The 14,966-nt window shown below is 38.6% G+C and overlaps 1 protein-coding gene across 3 annotated transcripts in view; it reads left to right on the forward strand.

Annotated features, from left to right (window-relative positions):
* USP34 (ubiquitin specific peptidase 34) overlaps positions 1–14,966 on the forward strand; it is a 262,229-nt gene that overhangs the window by 77,399 nt on the left and 169,864 nt on the right. For all 3 annotated transcript variants that reach the window (XM_035001475.1, XM_035001473.1, XM_035001474.1), the window contains exon 6: positions 14,198–14,265. In XM_035001475.1, coding sequence (XP_034857366.1) covers positions 14,198–14,265 — 68 coding nt within the window. The remainder of the gene's footprint in view (positions 1–14,197; positions 14,266–14,966) is intronic.

Below are 14,966 nucleotides of genomic sequence, written 5' to 3' on the forward strand. Positions count from 1 at the left end.
CTGGCATACACATATTGCTAGTATCTTCTTCCACACTATGATCTGCTTTTCCTTCTCGTGTATCTGTTAAGAGATATTATTATTCTTTAATCTTAATGGTTTAATTTATCAAAGAAGTTTTTTGTTAGGGTTATGTTTTCATTTGTGGATGAAGAAGTCTTTCTTATCCTATGGTCATGAAGTTATTTACCTATATTCTGAAAGTTTTATTGTTTCATATTTTGATTACAGCTCAGTCGGAACAGATTTTTGTGTATGGTGTAAGTGATGAATCAAGATTAACCACCCCCCTTTTTTAAGATTTATTTATTTGTTTTAGAGAGAGCATGAGCACGGGGGCAGAGGGAGAGGGGCAGAGCATCTCAAGCATATTCTGTGCTGAACACGGAACCTGACGTGGGGCTTGATCTCATGACCCTGAGATCACAACCTGAGTCAAAACCAAGAGTTGGACCCTTAACCAACTGTGCCACCTCGGAGCCCCTAATTTTCTTTTTCTTAAAGACAAGCATTGGTCCTAACACTTTAGCAAAGACAGTCCTTTCTTCATTTCCCAGTACCATTTTTGTTATAAATTAGATGTCTTCTTATATGCATGGGTCTGGGATCTCTAGCATATAACGTTGTCTCTTCACTTAATGATTAGCTATTTGCACACCATCTTAATCTCTGGAGCTTTATAGCAAGACTTGCTGTCTGGTAAAGCAAGTTCTACCTTCCTGTCATTCTTCTTCTTTTTTTTTTTAAGGTATAATTGACATATAGTGTTATATTAGTTCGAGGTGTAGAATGTAACATCAGTATTAGTATATATTGCAAAATGTTTGTCACAGTGAGTCTCATTAACATCCATCACCATTGATAGTTAACAAAATTCTTTTTCTTGTCATGAGAACTTCTAAGGAGTATCCTTAGCAACTTTCAAATATGCAATACAGTATTGTTAATTATAGTCACGATGCTGTACATTACATCCCCATACCCTGTCATTTTTAAAGAGTGTTTTGTGTCCTCGTGGATCTTTCTATTTGGAATCAATGCCTAATTTGTACATACAAACATTTTGGGTTGCCATGAATCTATAGATCAATTTGGGGAGAATGGTCGTCTCTGCAGTATTGAGTCTCCATCTGTATGTATGGTAAATGTGTTTTTATTTACATGTTCTTAAATTTCTCTCATAATTTTCTGTGTTTCTGTATAGATGTATTATATGTCTTTTTTTCTTAACAATTTTTATTTTTATTTATTTTTTTCTGAAGTAGGCTCTATGCCCAGTGTGGGGCTCAGACTGATGACCCTGAGATCACGAGTCTCATGCTGTACAGACTGAGCCAGCCAGGCACCCCCAATAATAATTTTTTTATCATTTTATTTTATTTCATCATGATAAATGTACTTTTCAGTCCCCATCCTGTATAACCCTCATCCCTCCCATGCCCCTTCCTTCTGATAAACATCAGTTCTCTATAATTAAGAGTCTTTGGTTTTGTCTCTTTTTTCCTCCCTTTGCTCATCTGTTTCTTAAATTCCACATATGAGTGAGATTGTGTGGTATTTGTCTTCTCTGATTTATTTAGCTTAGCATTATACTCTCTAGCTCTATCCATGTCATTGAAATGGCAAACTTTCATTCTTTTTTATGGCTGAATAATATTCCATTCTACATCTTCTTTATCCATTCATTTGTCAGTGGGCACTTGGGATGCTTCCATAGTTTGACTATTGTAAATAATGCTGCAATAAACATAGGGGTGCATATATCCTTCTGAATTAGTGTTTTCATTTTTTGGGTAAATAGCCAGTAGTGTGATTACTGGATCCTAGGGTGGTTCTATTTTAAATTTGTTGAGGAACTTCCATATTGTCTTCCGTAGTAGCTGCACCAGTTTGCATTCCTACCAACAGTTGCATCCTTACCACCAGTTGTTGTTTCTTGTGTTTTTTATTTTAGCCATTTTGATAGGTGTGAGGTGATACCTCATTATAGTTTTGATTTGTTTTCCTGATGATGAGTGATGTTGAGCATCTTTTCATGTGTCTCTTCGCCATCTGTATGTCTTCTTTGGAGAAACGTCTGTTCATACCTTCTTATTTTTAGTTGTATTATTTTTTGTGTGTATGTGTGTTGTATAAGTTCTTTATATATTTTGGATACTAACCCTTTATCAGATATGTCATTTGCAAGTATCTTCTCCCATTCAGTAGGTTGCCTTTTAGTTTTATTGATTGTTTCCTTTGCTGTGCAAACACTTTTTATTTTGATGTAGTCCCAATAGTTTATTTTTGCTTTGGTTTCCTTTGCCTCAGGAGATATATCTAGAAAAATGTTGCTCTGGCTGATGTCAGAGAAATTACTGCCTGTGCTCTCTTCTAGGATTTTTATTTATTTATATTTATTTATTTATTTTATTTATTTAATTTTTAAAGATTTTATTTATTTATTTGACAAAGAGAGCAAGAGAGTACAAGCAGGGGGAACAGTAGAGGGAGAGGGAGAAGCAGGCTCCCCACCAAGCAGGGAGCCTGATGCGGGGCTCGATCCTGGGACCCTGAGATCATGACCTGAGCTGAAGGCAGATGCTTAACCATCTGATCCACCCAGGTGCCCCGGATTTTTATGGTTTTAGGTCTTACATTTAGGTCTTTAATCCACTTTGAGTTTATTTTTTGTGTATGGTATAAGAAAGTAGTCCAGCATGTAGCTGTCCAGTTTTCCCAACACCATTTGTTGAAGAGACTGTCTTTTTCCCCACTGTATCTTCATTCCTTCTTTGTGGAAGATTAATTGACAGTATAATTGTGGGTTTATTTCTGGGCTTTCTGTTCTATTCCATTGATTTATGTGTCTGTTTCTGTGTCTGTACCATACTTTTTTTTTTTTTTTTTAAGATTTTATTTATTTATTTTAGAGCACATGAGCGAGGGAGGAGGGGCAGAGGGAGAGGGAGATAGAGAATCCCAAGCAGGCTCTGTGCTGAGCGTGGAGCCTGACGTGGGCCCAGTCCCACGACCTCGAGATCATGACCTGAGTGGAAACCAAGCGAATGTTCAACCGACGGAGCCACCCAGGTGCCCCTAGTACCTTACTGTTTTGATTACTACTGGTTTGTAATATAACTTGAAGTTGTATTACCTGGAATTGTTTTACTTCCAGATTTGTTTTTCTTTTTCAATATTGCTTTGGCTATTCGAGGTCTTCTGTGGTTCCATACAAATTTTAGGATTGTTCTAGTTCTATGATGAATGCAGTTGGTATTTGCATCGGGATTGCATTAAATCTGTAGATTGCTTTGGGTAGTACGGACATTTTAACAATATTTGTTCTTCAAACCCATGAGTGTGTTTTCTGTTTCTTTGCATTGTCTTGAATTTCTTTCATTAGTGTTTTATAGTTTTCAGAGTATAGTAGGTCTTTCATCTCCTTGGTTAAGTGTATTCCTAGGTATTTTATTACTTTTGGTGCAGTTGTAAATGGGGTTGGTTTTCTTGATTTCTGTTTCTGCTGCTTCATTATTAGTGTTTAGAAATGCAGTGGATTTCTGTACATTGATTTTGTAATTTTTGATTTTACTGGATTCATTTATCATTTCTAGTCTTTTGGTGGAGTTTTTAGGGCACTGTATATATAGTATCATGTCATCTGCAAATAGTGAAAATTTTATTTCCTCCTTACCAATTTTTTTTTAAATTTATTTATTTGAGAGAGAGAATGAGATATAGAGAGAGAGCATGAGAGGGGGGAGGGTCAGAGGGAGAAGCAGACTCCCTGCTGAGCAGGGAGCCCGATGCGGGACTCGATCCCGGGACTCCAGGATCATGACCCGAGCTGAAGGCAGTCGCTTAACCAACTGAGCCACCTAGGCGCCCCTCCTCCTTACCAATTTCGATACCTTCTCTTCCTTTTTCTTGTCTGACTGCTGTGTCTAGGACTTCTACTACCATCTTGAACAAAAATGGTAAGAGTGAACTTCTTGTCTTGTTCTTGACGTTAGGGGAAAAGGTCTCAAGTTTTTAACCACTGAGTCTGATGTTGGCTGTGGGTTTTTCATATAAGGCCTTTATTAGGTCTTGTTCCATCTAGACCTTCTTTGTTGAGGATTTTTATCATGGATGGATGTTGTACTTTGTCACATGCTTTTTCTGCACTTATTGAAATGATCATATGGTTTTTATCCTTTCTCTTGTTGATGTGATGTGTCATGCTGATTGGCGAATATTGAGCCATCTTGCATCCTGGGAATAAATGCCACTTGATAGGTGGTGTATGGTTTTTTTCTTTAATGTTTTGTTGGACTTGGTATGCTAATAATATTATTGGGGATTTTTGCATCCATATTTATAAGAGATACTGGATTCTAGTTCTCTTTTTTTTGTAGTGTCTTTTTCAGGTTTTTATATCAAGGTGATACTGTTCTGGAATAAATTTGGAAGTTTTCCTTCCTTTTCTGTTTTATGGAATAGTTTGAGAAGAATAGTTATTAATTCTTCTTTAAATGGTTGGTAGAAGTATCTGTGAAGCCATCTGGTCATGGACTTATGTTTTTTGGGAGTTTTTGATTATGGATTCAGCTTCATTTTTGGTAGTTGGTCTATTCAAATTTTCTACTTACTCCTGCTTTAGTTTTGGTAGGTTATATGTTTCTATTAATTTATCCATTTGTTCTAAGTTGTTCAATTTGTTGGCATACAGGTTTTCATAATATTCTGTTAAAATTGTTTGTATTTCTGTGGTGTTGGTTGTTATTTCTTCACTGTCATTAGTGATTTTGTTTCTTTAGGTCCTCTCTCTCTTTCTCTTTTTTTAGAAGTCATGCTAGAGGTTTATCACTTTCGTTCACCTTCTCAAAGAACCAGGTCCTGGTTTACTCTGTTCTCTTGTTTCTTTTTAGTTTGCATATCATCTGTTTCTGCTCTGATCTTTATAATTTCCTTTGTTTTCCTGGGTTTGGGTGTTATTTTCTTTTCCTAGCTCCTTTAAGTGTAAAGTTAGGTTGTTTATTTGAGATTGTTCATACTTCTTGAGGTAGGTCTATGTTGCTGTACACTTTCCTCTTTTTAAAGATTTTTAGAAAATTTATTTATTTATTTTTTAAGATTTTATTTATTTATTTGAGAGAGAGAATGAGAGAGAGCACATGAGAGGGGGGAGGGTCAGAGGGAGAAGCAGACTCCCCGCAGAGCAGGGAACCCGACGTGGGACTCGATCCCGGACTCCAGGATCATGACCGGAGCCGAAGGCAGTCGTTCAACCAACTGAGCCACCCAGGCGCCCTAGAAAATTTATTTTTAAAAAACTGCTTTTTTAAAAAGATTTTATTTATTTCAGAGAGAGAGAGCAAGACAGAGAGCGTGAGCTGGGGGAGTAGCAGAGGTAGAGAAAGAAGCAAACTCCCCGCTGAGCAGAGAGCCCAATGTGGGGCTTGATCCCGGGGCCCTGGGATCATACACTGAGCTGAAGGCGGACGCTTAACCGACTGAGCCATCCAGGCACCCCTAAGTTTTTTTGTTTTTTAAGATTTTATTTATTTGACAGGGAGAGAGAGAGAAAGAGCTTTTATTTTTAAGTAATCGCTACACTCAAAATCGGGTTTGAACCCACAACCCCAAAATTAACAGTTGCATGCTTCACAGACTGAGCCAGCTAGGTGCCCCTATACACTTCTGTCTTAGAACCACTTTTGCTGTATCCTAAAGATTTTGGACTGTTGTGTTTTCATTTTCATTTGTTTCTCTGTAATTTTTTATTTTTTCTGTGATTTTTTTTTTCATTGATTCATTTATTTTAAAGATTTTATTTATTTATTGACAGAGAGAGCAAGCGAGCGTGCACAAGCAGGGGGAGCAGCAGTGGGAGAGGGAGAAGCAGGCTCTCAACTGAGCAGGGAGCTCAATGCGGGGCTTGATCCCAGGACTCTGGGATCATGACATGAGCGAAAGGCAAACGCTTAATCGACTGAGCCACCCAGGGACCGCCATTCATTATTTAGTAGCATGTTATTTAACCTCCATGTATTTGTGTGCTTTCCAGAGTTTTTCTTGTGGTTGATTTCTAGTTTCACAGCTTTGTGGTTAGAAAAGATGCATAGTATGACTTCGATTGTTTTGAACTTGTTGAGATTTGGTTTTTGGCTTAGTATGTATTTTGGAGAATGTTCCATGTTCACTTGAAAAAAATGTGCATTCTCTTTTAGGGTGGAATGTTTTGAATGTGTCTGTTAAATCTATGTCCAGTGTGTCATTCAAAGCCACTGTTCACTTGTTGATTTTCTGTTTGGATGATATGTCCATCGATGTAAGTGGAGTGTTAAAAGTCCCCTACTACTATTATATTACTATTGATTGTTTCCTTTTAGTTTATTATTAACTGTTTTATGTATTTGGGTGCTCTCATGTTGGGTGCATAAATATTTACAATTATTATATCTTCTTGTTGGATTGTCTCATTATTCTCTGGTGTCTTTGTCTCTTATTAGAATCTTTGTTTTAAAGTTTTAATTTTGTCTGATACAAATATTGCTACCTAGGCTTTCTTTGGATAACCATTTGTATTATAAATATTTCTCCATCCCCCTCACTTTTAAGATTTATTTGTTTTATTTAATTTTATTTAGTGCATGCCAGTGGGGGAGGAGCAGAGGGAGAGGGACAAGCAGACCCCATGCTTAGCTGGATCTGGGGCTCTATCCCATGACCTCGAGATTGTTATCTGAACTGAAATCAAGAGTCAGGTCCACAACCAGCTCAGCCACCCAGGCGCCCTTCCGTCCTCTCACTTTCAATCAGCTCCCTGCTCATGCTCTCTCTCACTATCTCTTTTGCTCTCTCTCAAATAAATAAATAAAATCTTAAAAAAAACAAAAACCACAAGTTAAAAAAAAAAACAACCTGAGTTGAAACCAAGAGTTGGACATCCAACCGAGTGAGCCACCCAGGTGCCCTTTAAGTTTATTTTAATGGTTTTATTTTTTTAAATTTTAGATTCCATTATAGTTAACATATAATGTTATATTATTAGTTTCTGCTTAAGTTTAAATCCCTTCTTTACCTTTCTCAATGTTTTAGGTATATGGTGCCATATTTTACATCCTCTTTTTTTTTTTTTGGTAACGATTTTATTTGATAGAGAAAGCATGAGCGGGGGAAGGGGCAGAGTGAGAAGCAGACAGCCCACTGGGCAGGGAGTCCAATGTGGAGCTCAGTCCCAGGACCCCTGGATCATGACCTGAATCAAAGGCAGATACCCATCTGACTGAGTCACCTATGCTCCCCTGCTTTTACTTTTTTTTTTTTTTTTTTAAAGGTTTTATTTATTTATTAGAGCACGAGAGTGGGAGAGGGAGAAGCAGGCTCCCTGAGCAGGGAGCCTGATGTGGAGCTCAATCCCAGGACCCTGGGATCATGACCTGAGCCGAAGGCAGACGCTTAACCGACTGAGCCACCCAGGCGCCCCTCCCCTGCTTTTACTTTTCATACTGTCACTTATGGTCTACTTTTTACTCCATGAGTCCCCTTTAATATTTCTTGTAGGTCTGGTTTAATGGTCATGAACTTCTTTAGTTTTTGAGAAACTCTTTATCTCTCGTATTCTGAATGATGGTCTTGCCTAGATAGAGTATTATTGGCTGCAGATTTTTCCCTTGAGCACTTTGAATATATCCTGACATGCCCTTCTGGTCTGCAGAGTTTCTAGTGAAAAATCTGCTCATAGCCTTATGGGGTTCCCTTGTCTGTAATGGTCTCCTCTTGCAGCTTTAAAATTTTTTTTCTTTATTGCTAGGTTTTTTTTTTTTAATGTTATGTTAATCACCATACATTACATCATTAGTTTTTGATGTAGTGTTCTTTGATTCATTGTTCACGTATAACACCCAGTGCTCCATGCAATACGTGCCCTCTTTAATACCCGTCACCAGGCTAACCCATTCCCCCACCCCCTGTAGTTTTTTTTTTTTTTTTTTTAGTTTTTTTAAAATTTTATTTATTTGAGAGAGAGAACAAGAGCAAGGAGGAGAGGCAGAGGGAGAGGGAGAAGCAGACTCCTCACTGAGCAGGGAGCCCGACAAGGGGCTTGATCCCAAGACTCCAGGATCATGACCTGAGCTGAAGGCAGACACTCAACCGACTGAGTCACCCAGGCGTCCCTTTATTGCTTGTTTTCGGCATTTTAATTACTATGTGTCTTGGTGTGGAGCTCCTTGGATTGAATTTGGGGGGATCTCTGTGCCTCCTGGACCTGGATATCTGTTCCCTTTCCCAAATTAGGGAAATTTGCAGCTGTTATTTCTTCAAATAAATTTTCTGCCGCCATCTCTATTCTTCTGAGATCCATCTCTATAATTCAAATGTTATTATGCTTGATGGAGTCACTGAGTTCCCTACATCCATTCTCAGCTTGCACAGTTCTTTCTTCTGCTTTACTTAGCTGGGTTACTTTCCATTACTCTGTCTTCTGGGTCATTAATTCATTCCAGTGCTTCCGCTAGCCTGCTATTTTTTGCATCAAGTGTATTTGAAATTTTATTTATTGCGTTCTTGATCTCTAATTGGTTCTTTTTAATCTCTTTGTTAAGGGTTTCAGTGATGTCCTCCACTGTTATCTCAAGTCCAGTTGGTAGCTTTATGACAATTATTTTAAATTCTTTATCGGGCGTATTACTCATATCTGTTTCGCTTTGGTTTTTCTGTGGTTTGGTCCTATTCTTTCATTTGGGAGCTATTTCTCTTTCCCCTCATTTTTTCTGACCGTGTGTGTCTGTTTCTGTGTGTTTTCAAAGTCAGCTAATTATCTTGCTTTTATTGATAACAGCCTTATGAAGAAGAGGTCTTGTAGTGCCCAGCAGTGCTGTGTAGTCTGTTTCCCAGGGCCTGGCACTTCAGGAATTGTGTCCTATATGTGTTACATGTGCTTTGCTGTCGTGTCTTAGTCTCTTTTTCCTTCAGTACAGTTACCTGCAGAAATTCTCTTTGCCTGTTGTGGTGATATTTGGTCCTCATTGGGCTGGGCATGATTTAACAAGGTGTGGAATGTTTTGTTTGGGAAATGAGATTTGACCCCACAGCTACCATTGGAACTGAGGTCCTGCAGAAGGGGTTAGATCAGGAGATGTGGTGTTGGTAGGGTTTGCACTGGTATTTTGGGGTAGGGGCCCAAAGTGCTGGGACTAAGGGGAATGTGATGGAGAAGGGTAGGACCAACAAAGCAGGGGTGTGGGGTAGTGGGGGGAGCTTGGTGCAAGCAAGTTACGTAATGATTGTTGGCCCCATTGCAGGTTTCTGCAGGTGGCTGTTGTTTATGCTGGGAGCAGGGCGGGGGAGGGTGGGATAGAAATGGTGCTTGCCAGCTCCTTTGTTCCTTGAGGGGTCTCCCTGTAGTTCTTGTTTCTCTGGCTATCATCTGAGATGAAGAAATCACTCACTCCTGTCTGCTCTCAGTGTTTTTCAAACTAATAGTTCTGTGCTGTATCTGCAGGGTGGTTTTTTTATGCTGTCTCTTTAAGGGTGGGGACTCTGCTAACTGATGGCTCTTCCAGCTCTCCTTTAGCCTAGTCCACTGCCTGGATGGTCAGTAGGTTAAGCATACGACTTGATTTTGGCTCAGGTCATGATCTCAGGGTGTGAAATGGTGCTGGGCGTGGAGCCTGCTTAGGATTCTCTCTCTTCTTCTCCCTCTGCCCCTCCCCACTGCTCGCGCTCTAAAAAAAAATAAAATTCCAGGGCGCCTGGGTGGCTCAGTTGGTTGGGCGGCTGCCTTCGGCTCAGGTCATGATCCTGGAGTCCCTGGATCGAGTCCCGCATCGGGCTCCCTGCTTGGCGGGGAGTCTGCTTCTCCCTCTGACCCTCCCAACCCTCCCCCTTCTCATGTGCTCTCGCTCTCAGTCTCTCTCTCTCAAATAAATAAATAAAATCTTTAAAAAATAAAATAAAATAAAATTCCAGACTTTAAGTTCTCCTGGTTTTATGACCTCTCACTTTCAAAGGCAAATGTTGAAAGTTAGTTTTTTGCCTTTCTTTGTGCCACTCACTGGCTCCCTCCCCATTGCCATTGGCTCCCAGACCACATCTTTTTCCTTCCTACTTTTTTTTTTTTTTAAGATTTTATTTATTTATTTGACAGAGAGAGACACAGCAAGAGAGGGAACACAAGCAGGGGGAGTGGGAGAGGGAGAAGCAGGCTTCCCGCAGAGCAGGGAGCCCGATGTGGGGCTCAATCCCAGGACCCTGGGATCATGACCTGAGCTGAAGGCAGACGCTTAATGACTGAGCCACCCAGGCGCCCCTTCTTTCCTACTTTGATGTGTATCTTTCCTACCTTTATTTGTGAGTTTGTTCTGGAAGTGTGTGGGTTGTTTTCTGGGTTATTTTCGCTGATGTGTTACCTAGTTGTGTCAGTGGGACTAGGTGAGTTTCTGTCTTCCCAGCCTCCTCCAAGGTGTTACATGTCTTTATTAGATTTCTCATAGACATATATTTTTTGGAACTGTGCTAAGGAGAACATTTTCTTTAAAGATTTTATTTATTTATTTGAGAGAGGGCGAGAGGAGGGGAGAGGCAGAGGGAGAGGCATACTCCCTGCTGAGCCGGGAGCCTGACACGAAGCTCAATCCCAGAACTCTGGGATCATGACTTGAGCGAAAGGCAAACGCTTAACCGACTGAGCCACCCAGGCGCCCCGAGAACAGTTTTTTAAAAGATTTTATTCATTGGGGCGCCTGGGTGGCTCAGTCGTTAAGCGTTTGCCTTCAGCTCAGGTCATGATCTCAGGGTCCTGGGATCGAGCCCCGTGTCGGGCTCCCTGCTCGGCGGGAGGCCTGCTTCTCCCTCTCCCACTCCCACTCCCCATGCTTGTAGTCCCTCTCTCGCTATGTCTCTCTCTGTCAAATAAATAAAATCTTAAAAAAAAAAAAGGGATTTTATTCATTTATTTGTGACAGAGAGAAAGAGAGAATGAAAGAACGGGGAGGAGGTTCAGAGGGAGAGGGATAGGCAGCTCCGCCCCCTGCTCAGCAGGGAGCCTGATGTGGGGCTTGGATCCCAGGACTCCAGGATTAGGACCTGAGCTGAAGTCAGATGCTTAATCGACTGAACCACCCAGGCACTCCTTAAGGAGAGTATTTTTGAAAATTTATTATTTATTCCTAGTAATAAAATATGTACATATATAATATAGTTTGTGTATGTTTTTGCATATGTGTGTGTATTAATTATTCATATTAACTTTATAAGCACCAGTCTTGCCAAACCTGTTAATTCTCGAAACATTTATATGAAAGGTAGTATGGATTTTCTGTTCACATAATCACGTTATCTCAGAGTAATAATATTTTTAATTGCAATATAATTGACATACAATGTTACATTAGTTTGAGGTGTATAATATAGTCCTTTGACAAGTCCATATGTTATGCTATTCCCACCACAAGTGTAGCTGCCATCTGTCATTGTGATACAACCCCGTTATAACATGATTGACGATATTCCCTATGCTGTACCTTTTATCCTTGTGACTTACTCATTCGATAAGTGAAAGCCTGTATTTCCTACTCCTCTTACCCGATTTTGTCCATCACCCCATTCCCCTCCCCTTTGGCAACCACCAGTTCTCTGTACTTATGGGTCTGTTTCTGTTTTTTGTTAGTTGGTTTGTTTTGATACTTAGATTCCAACGTGTTAGTGAAATCATGAGGTATTTTTCTTCTTCTGTCTTATGTCACTTAGCGTAATACTCTGTAGGTCCATTCATGTTGTTGCTTATGGGAAGATACCATTCTTCTTAATGGCTGAGTAATAGTTTACTGTGTATGCATGTATATGTATGTATAATTAATTTTTTGAGGAACCTCCATACTACTTTCCACAGTGGCTGCACCAGTTTACATTCCCACCATCATGCATGAGGTTTCATTTTTTTCCCCACCCTCACCAACACTTAATTGATCTTTTTGATTCTTGCCATTCTGACAAGTATAAGGTGATAACTCATTGTGGTTTTGATTTGCATTTCCCTGGGATTAGTGATGTTGAGCATCTTTTCATGTGTCTGTTGGCCATCTGTATGTCTTTGGAAAATGTCTATTCGGGCCCTCTGCCCATTTTTAATCAGATTATTTTTTGTGTTGTATAAATTCTTTATATATTTTGGGTATTAACCCTTTGTCACGTGTGTCATTTGCAAATATCTTCTTCCATTCAGTAGGTTGCCTTTTAGTTTTGGTTTCCTTTGCTTTGCAAAAGCCTCTCAGATATTTTGGTGTAATCAGAATAGTTTTTTTTTTTTTTTCTTTTTTTGGTCTGAGGAAACATATCTAGAAAAATGTTGCTGAGGATGATGTTCAAGAGGTTATTGCCTATGTTTTTTTTTGAGGAGTTTTATGGTTTTAGATCTCACATTTAGATCTTTAATCCATTTTGAATTTATTTGTGTGTATGGTGTGAGAAAGTGGCCCAGTGTCATTCTTCTGCATGTGGCTGTCCAGTTGTCACAAAACCATCTATTGAAGAGACTTGTTTTTTCCTCACTGTATATTCTTCCTGCTTTTATTGTGGATTAATTGACCATATATTCATGGGTTAAAAATTCTGGATTCTCTATTCTCTTTCATTGATCTATGTGTCTGTTTTTGTGCCAGTACTATATTGTTTTGATTACTAGAGTTTTGTAATATAACTTGAAGTCTGGAATTGTGATGCTGCCAGCTTTCCTTTTCTTTTTAAAGATATTTATGGCTATTTGGGGTCTTTTGTGGCTCCATACAAATTTTAGAATTATTTGTTCTAGTTCTGTGAAAAATGCTGTTGTTATTTAGATAGGGATTGTATTGGCTCTGTCAATTGCTTATGGCCATTTCTACGGTATTAATTCATTCTTCCAGTCCATGAACATGGAATCTTTTTTATTTGTGTCATCTTCAATTTCTTTCATCAGTGTTTCATAGTTTTCAGAGTACAGGTCTTTCACTTCCTTGGTTAAGTTTATTCCTAAGTATTTTTTATTTCTGGTGCAATTACAAATGGAATTTTTAAAAAAAATTTTTTTCTGCTACTTTGTTAAGTAATACTGGTTTTAATGCTTCATTTTTAGTGTTACGACTTTTATTTAGTTTCCTTTGTACTATCTAGGACCTTCTTAAATCAATTTGAATTAAAGGCGTTCTTGTTTTATTTCTAGTCTTAGAAGGAAAAGTTTTAACATTAAACCATTAGTATAGTGTTTGCTATAAAACTTACCATAGGTATTTTTGATTAGAGTGAAGCCATATATTCTTTATTTCCAAATTTGTTTTTGTGTCCCTTGCCTTTGGTAAGGCTTAGTATTACAGCTTGTTGTTTGATAATTTGTTTAGGATTTTTATTCTTATCTGATACACCATTATTTATGAGAAAACTATATAAAGTAAGCATATTTTGAAATGGGTTGGAATATCATGGAGAAAAAATTATATCTTCGATTGGGGTACTTTTACAGTAAGAATTTAATTCAGTAAATTATTGATACTGCAATCTAGAAAATATATTGCCTTTAGATGGATATTGAAATGACTAGAAATCACAGGTAATTTGGTATTTTTATTTATTTATTTATTTATTTATTTATTTATTTATTTATTTATTTATTTTTAAAGATTTTATTTATTTATTTGAGAGAGAGAGAATGAGAGCACATGAAAGGGGGGAGGGTCAGAGGGAGAAGCAGACTCCCTGCCGAGCAGGGAGCCCGATGCCGGACTTGATCCCGGGACTCCAGGATCATGACCCGAGCTGAAGGCAGTCGCTTAACCAACTGAGCCACCCAGGTGCCCTAATTTGGTATTTTTTAGAAGCAAGGATGGGATTTTTTTATTAAAAACTAAGATGGCTTATTGAAAAGGTAATATAGTACTATGGTATTTGTGTTGCTATCATACAAAGAGGTATAGAGTATCATGCTGTAAGATGATATTACCTGGAGAGGTAGGTAGTACTCTCTTTTCAGCAAGAAGGTAACATTCTTTAGATTGATTTTATGTATGTTTCAAAAATATATATAGGTTACTTACCTGATATGTGTGTAATCCTTTTTTTAGTTTATCCTTTTTAAAATATGTAAAATATATGTAGTTTTAAAACCAACAAAATATTAAACGTTCTTGTTTGTAGTTATGGTGATGTGTATTTCACATAATCATTATACATTAATGTCATATTTGTTTCTTTATAGATTAGAATATGGCTACATATCCCTGCTGTCATGCAGCACATTATCCCTTTTAGGACCTATGTTATTAGGTAAGTTTATAAAATCTTTTCCTCTTGATTAACAATGTAATACATTTAAATAGTTTATAACATAGTGTAGAATTATGTTGTTTGAAAGTCCCTTGTACTCGTATCCTGTACAGAAAATTTTAATTGACAGTTTGGTGTATAATATTTTTTATGCTCATGTAGGCTCATATTTAATGTTTACTTTTAAGCAATTTATGTTGGGCTTTTTTTTTTTAATTAATTAATTTATTTGAGTGAGAGAGAATGAGAGATAGCACGAGAGGTAAGAGGGTCAGAGGGAGAAGCAGACTCCCTGCTGAGCAGGGAGCCCGATGTGGGACTCGATCCCAGGACTCCAGGATCATGACCTGAGCCGAAGGCAGTCGCTTAACCAACTGAGCCACCCAGGCACCCCATGTTGGGCCTTTTTTAAAAATATTTTTTTATTTTTAAGTAATACCTACACCCAGCATTGGGCTCAAACTCAAAACCACTACCTAGATCAAGAGTTGGGGGCACCTGGGTGGCTCAGTCGTTAAGCGTCTGCCTTCGGCTCAGGTCATGATCCCAGGGTCCTGGGATCGAGCCCCACATCAGGCTCCCTACTCTGCAGGAAGCCTACTTCTCACTCTCCCACTCCCCCTGCTTGTGTTCCCTCTCTCGCTGTCTCTCTCTCTCTGTCAAATAAAATCTTTAAAAAAAAAAAAGAGTTGTATGCTCCA

The sequence above is a fragment of the Mirounga leonina genome, unplaced genomic scaffold (genome assembly GCF_011800145.1).
Source record: "Mirounga leonina isolate KUSES-001 unplaced genomic scaffold, KU_Mleo_1.0 Mir_125, whole genome shotgun sequence".
Classification (NCBI taxonomy): Eukaryota; Metazoa; Chordata; class Mammalia; order Carnivora; family Phocidae; genus Mirounga; species Mirounga leonina.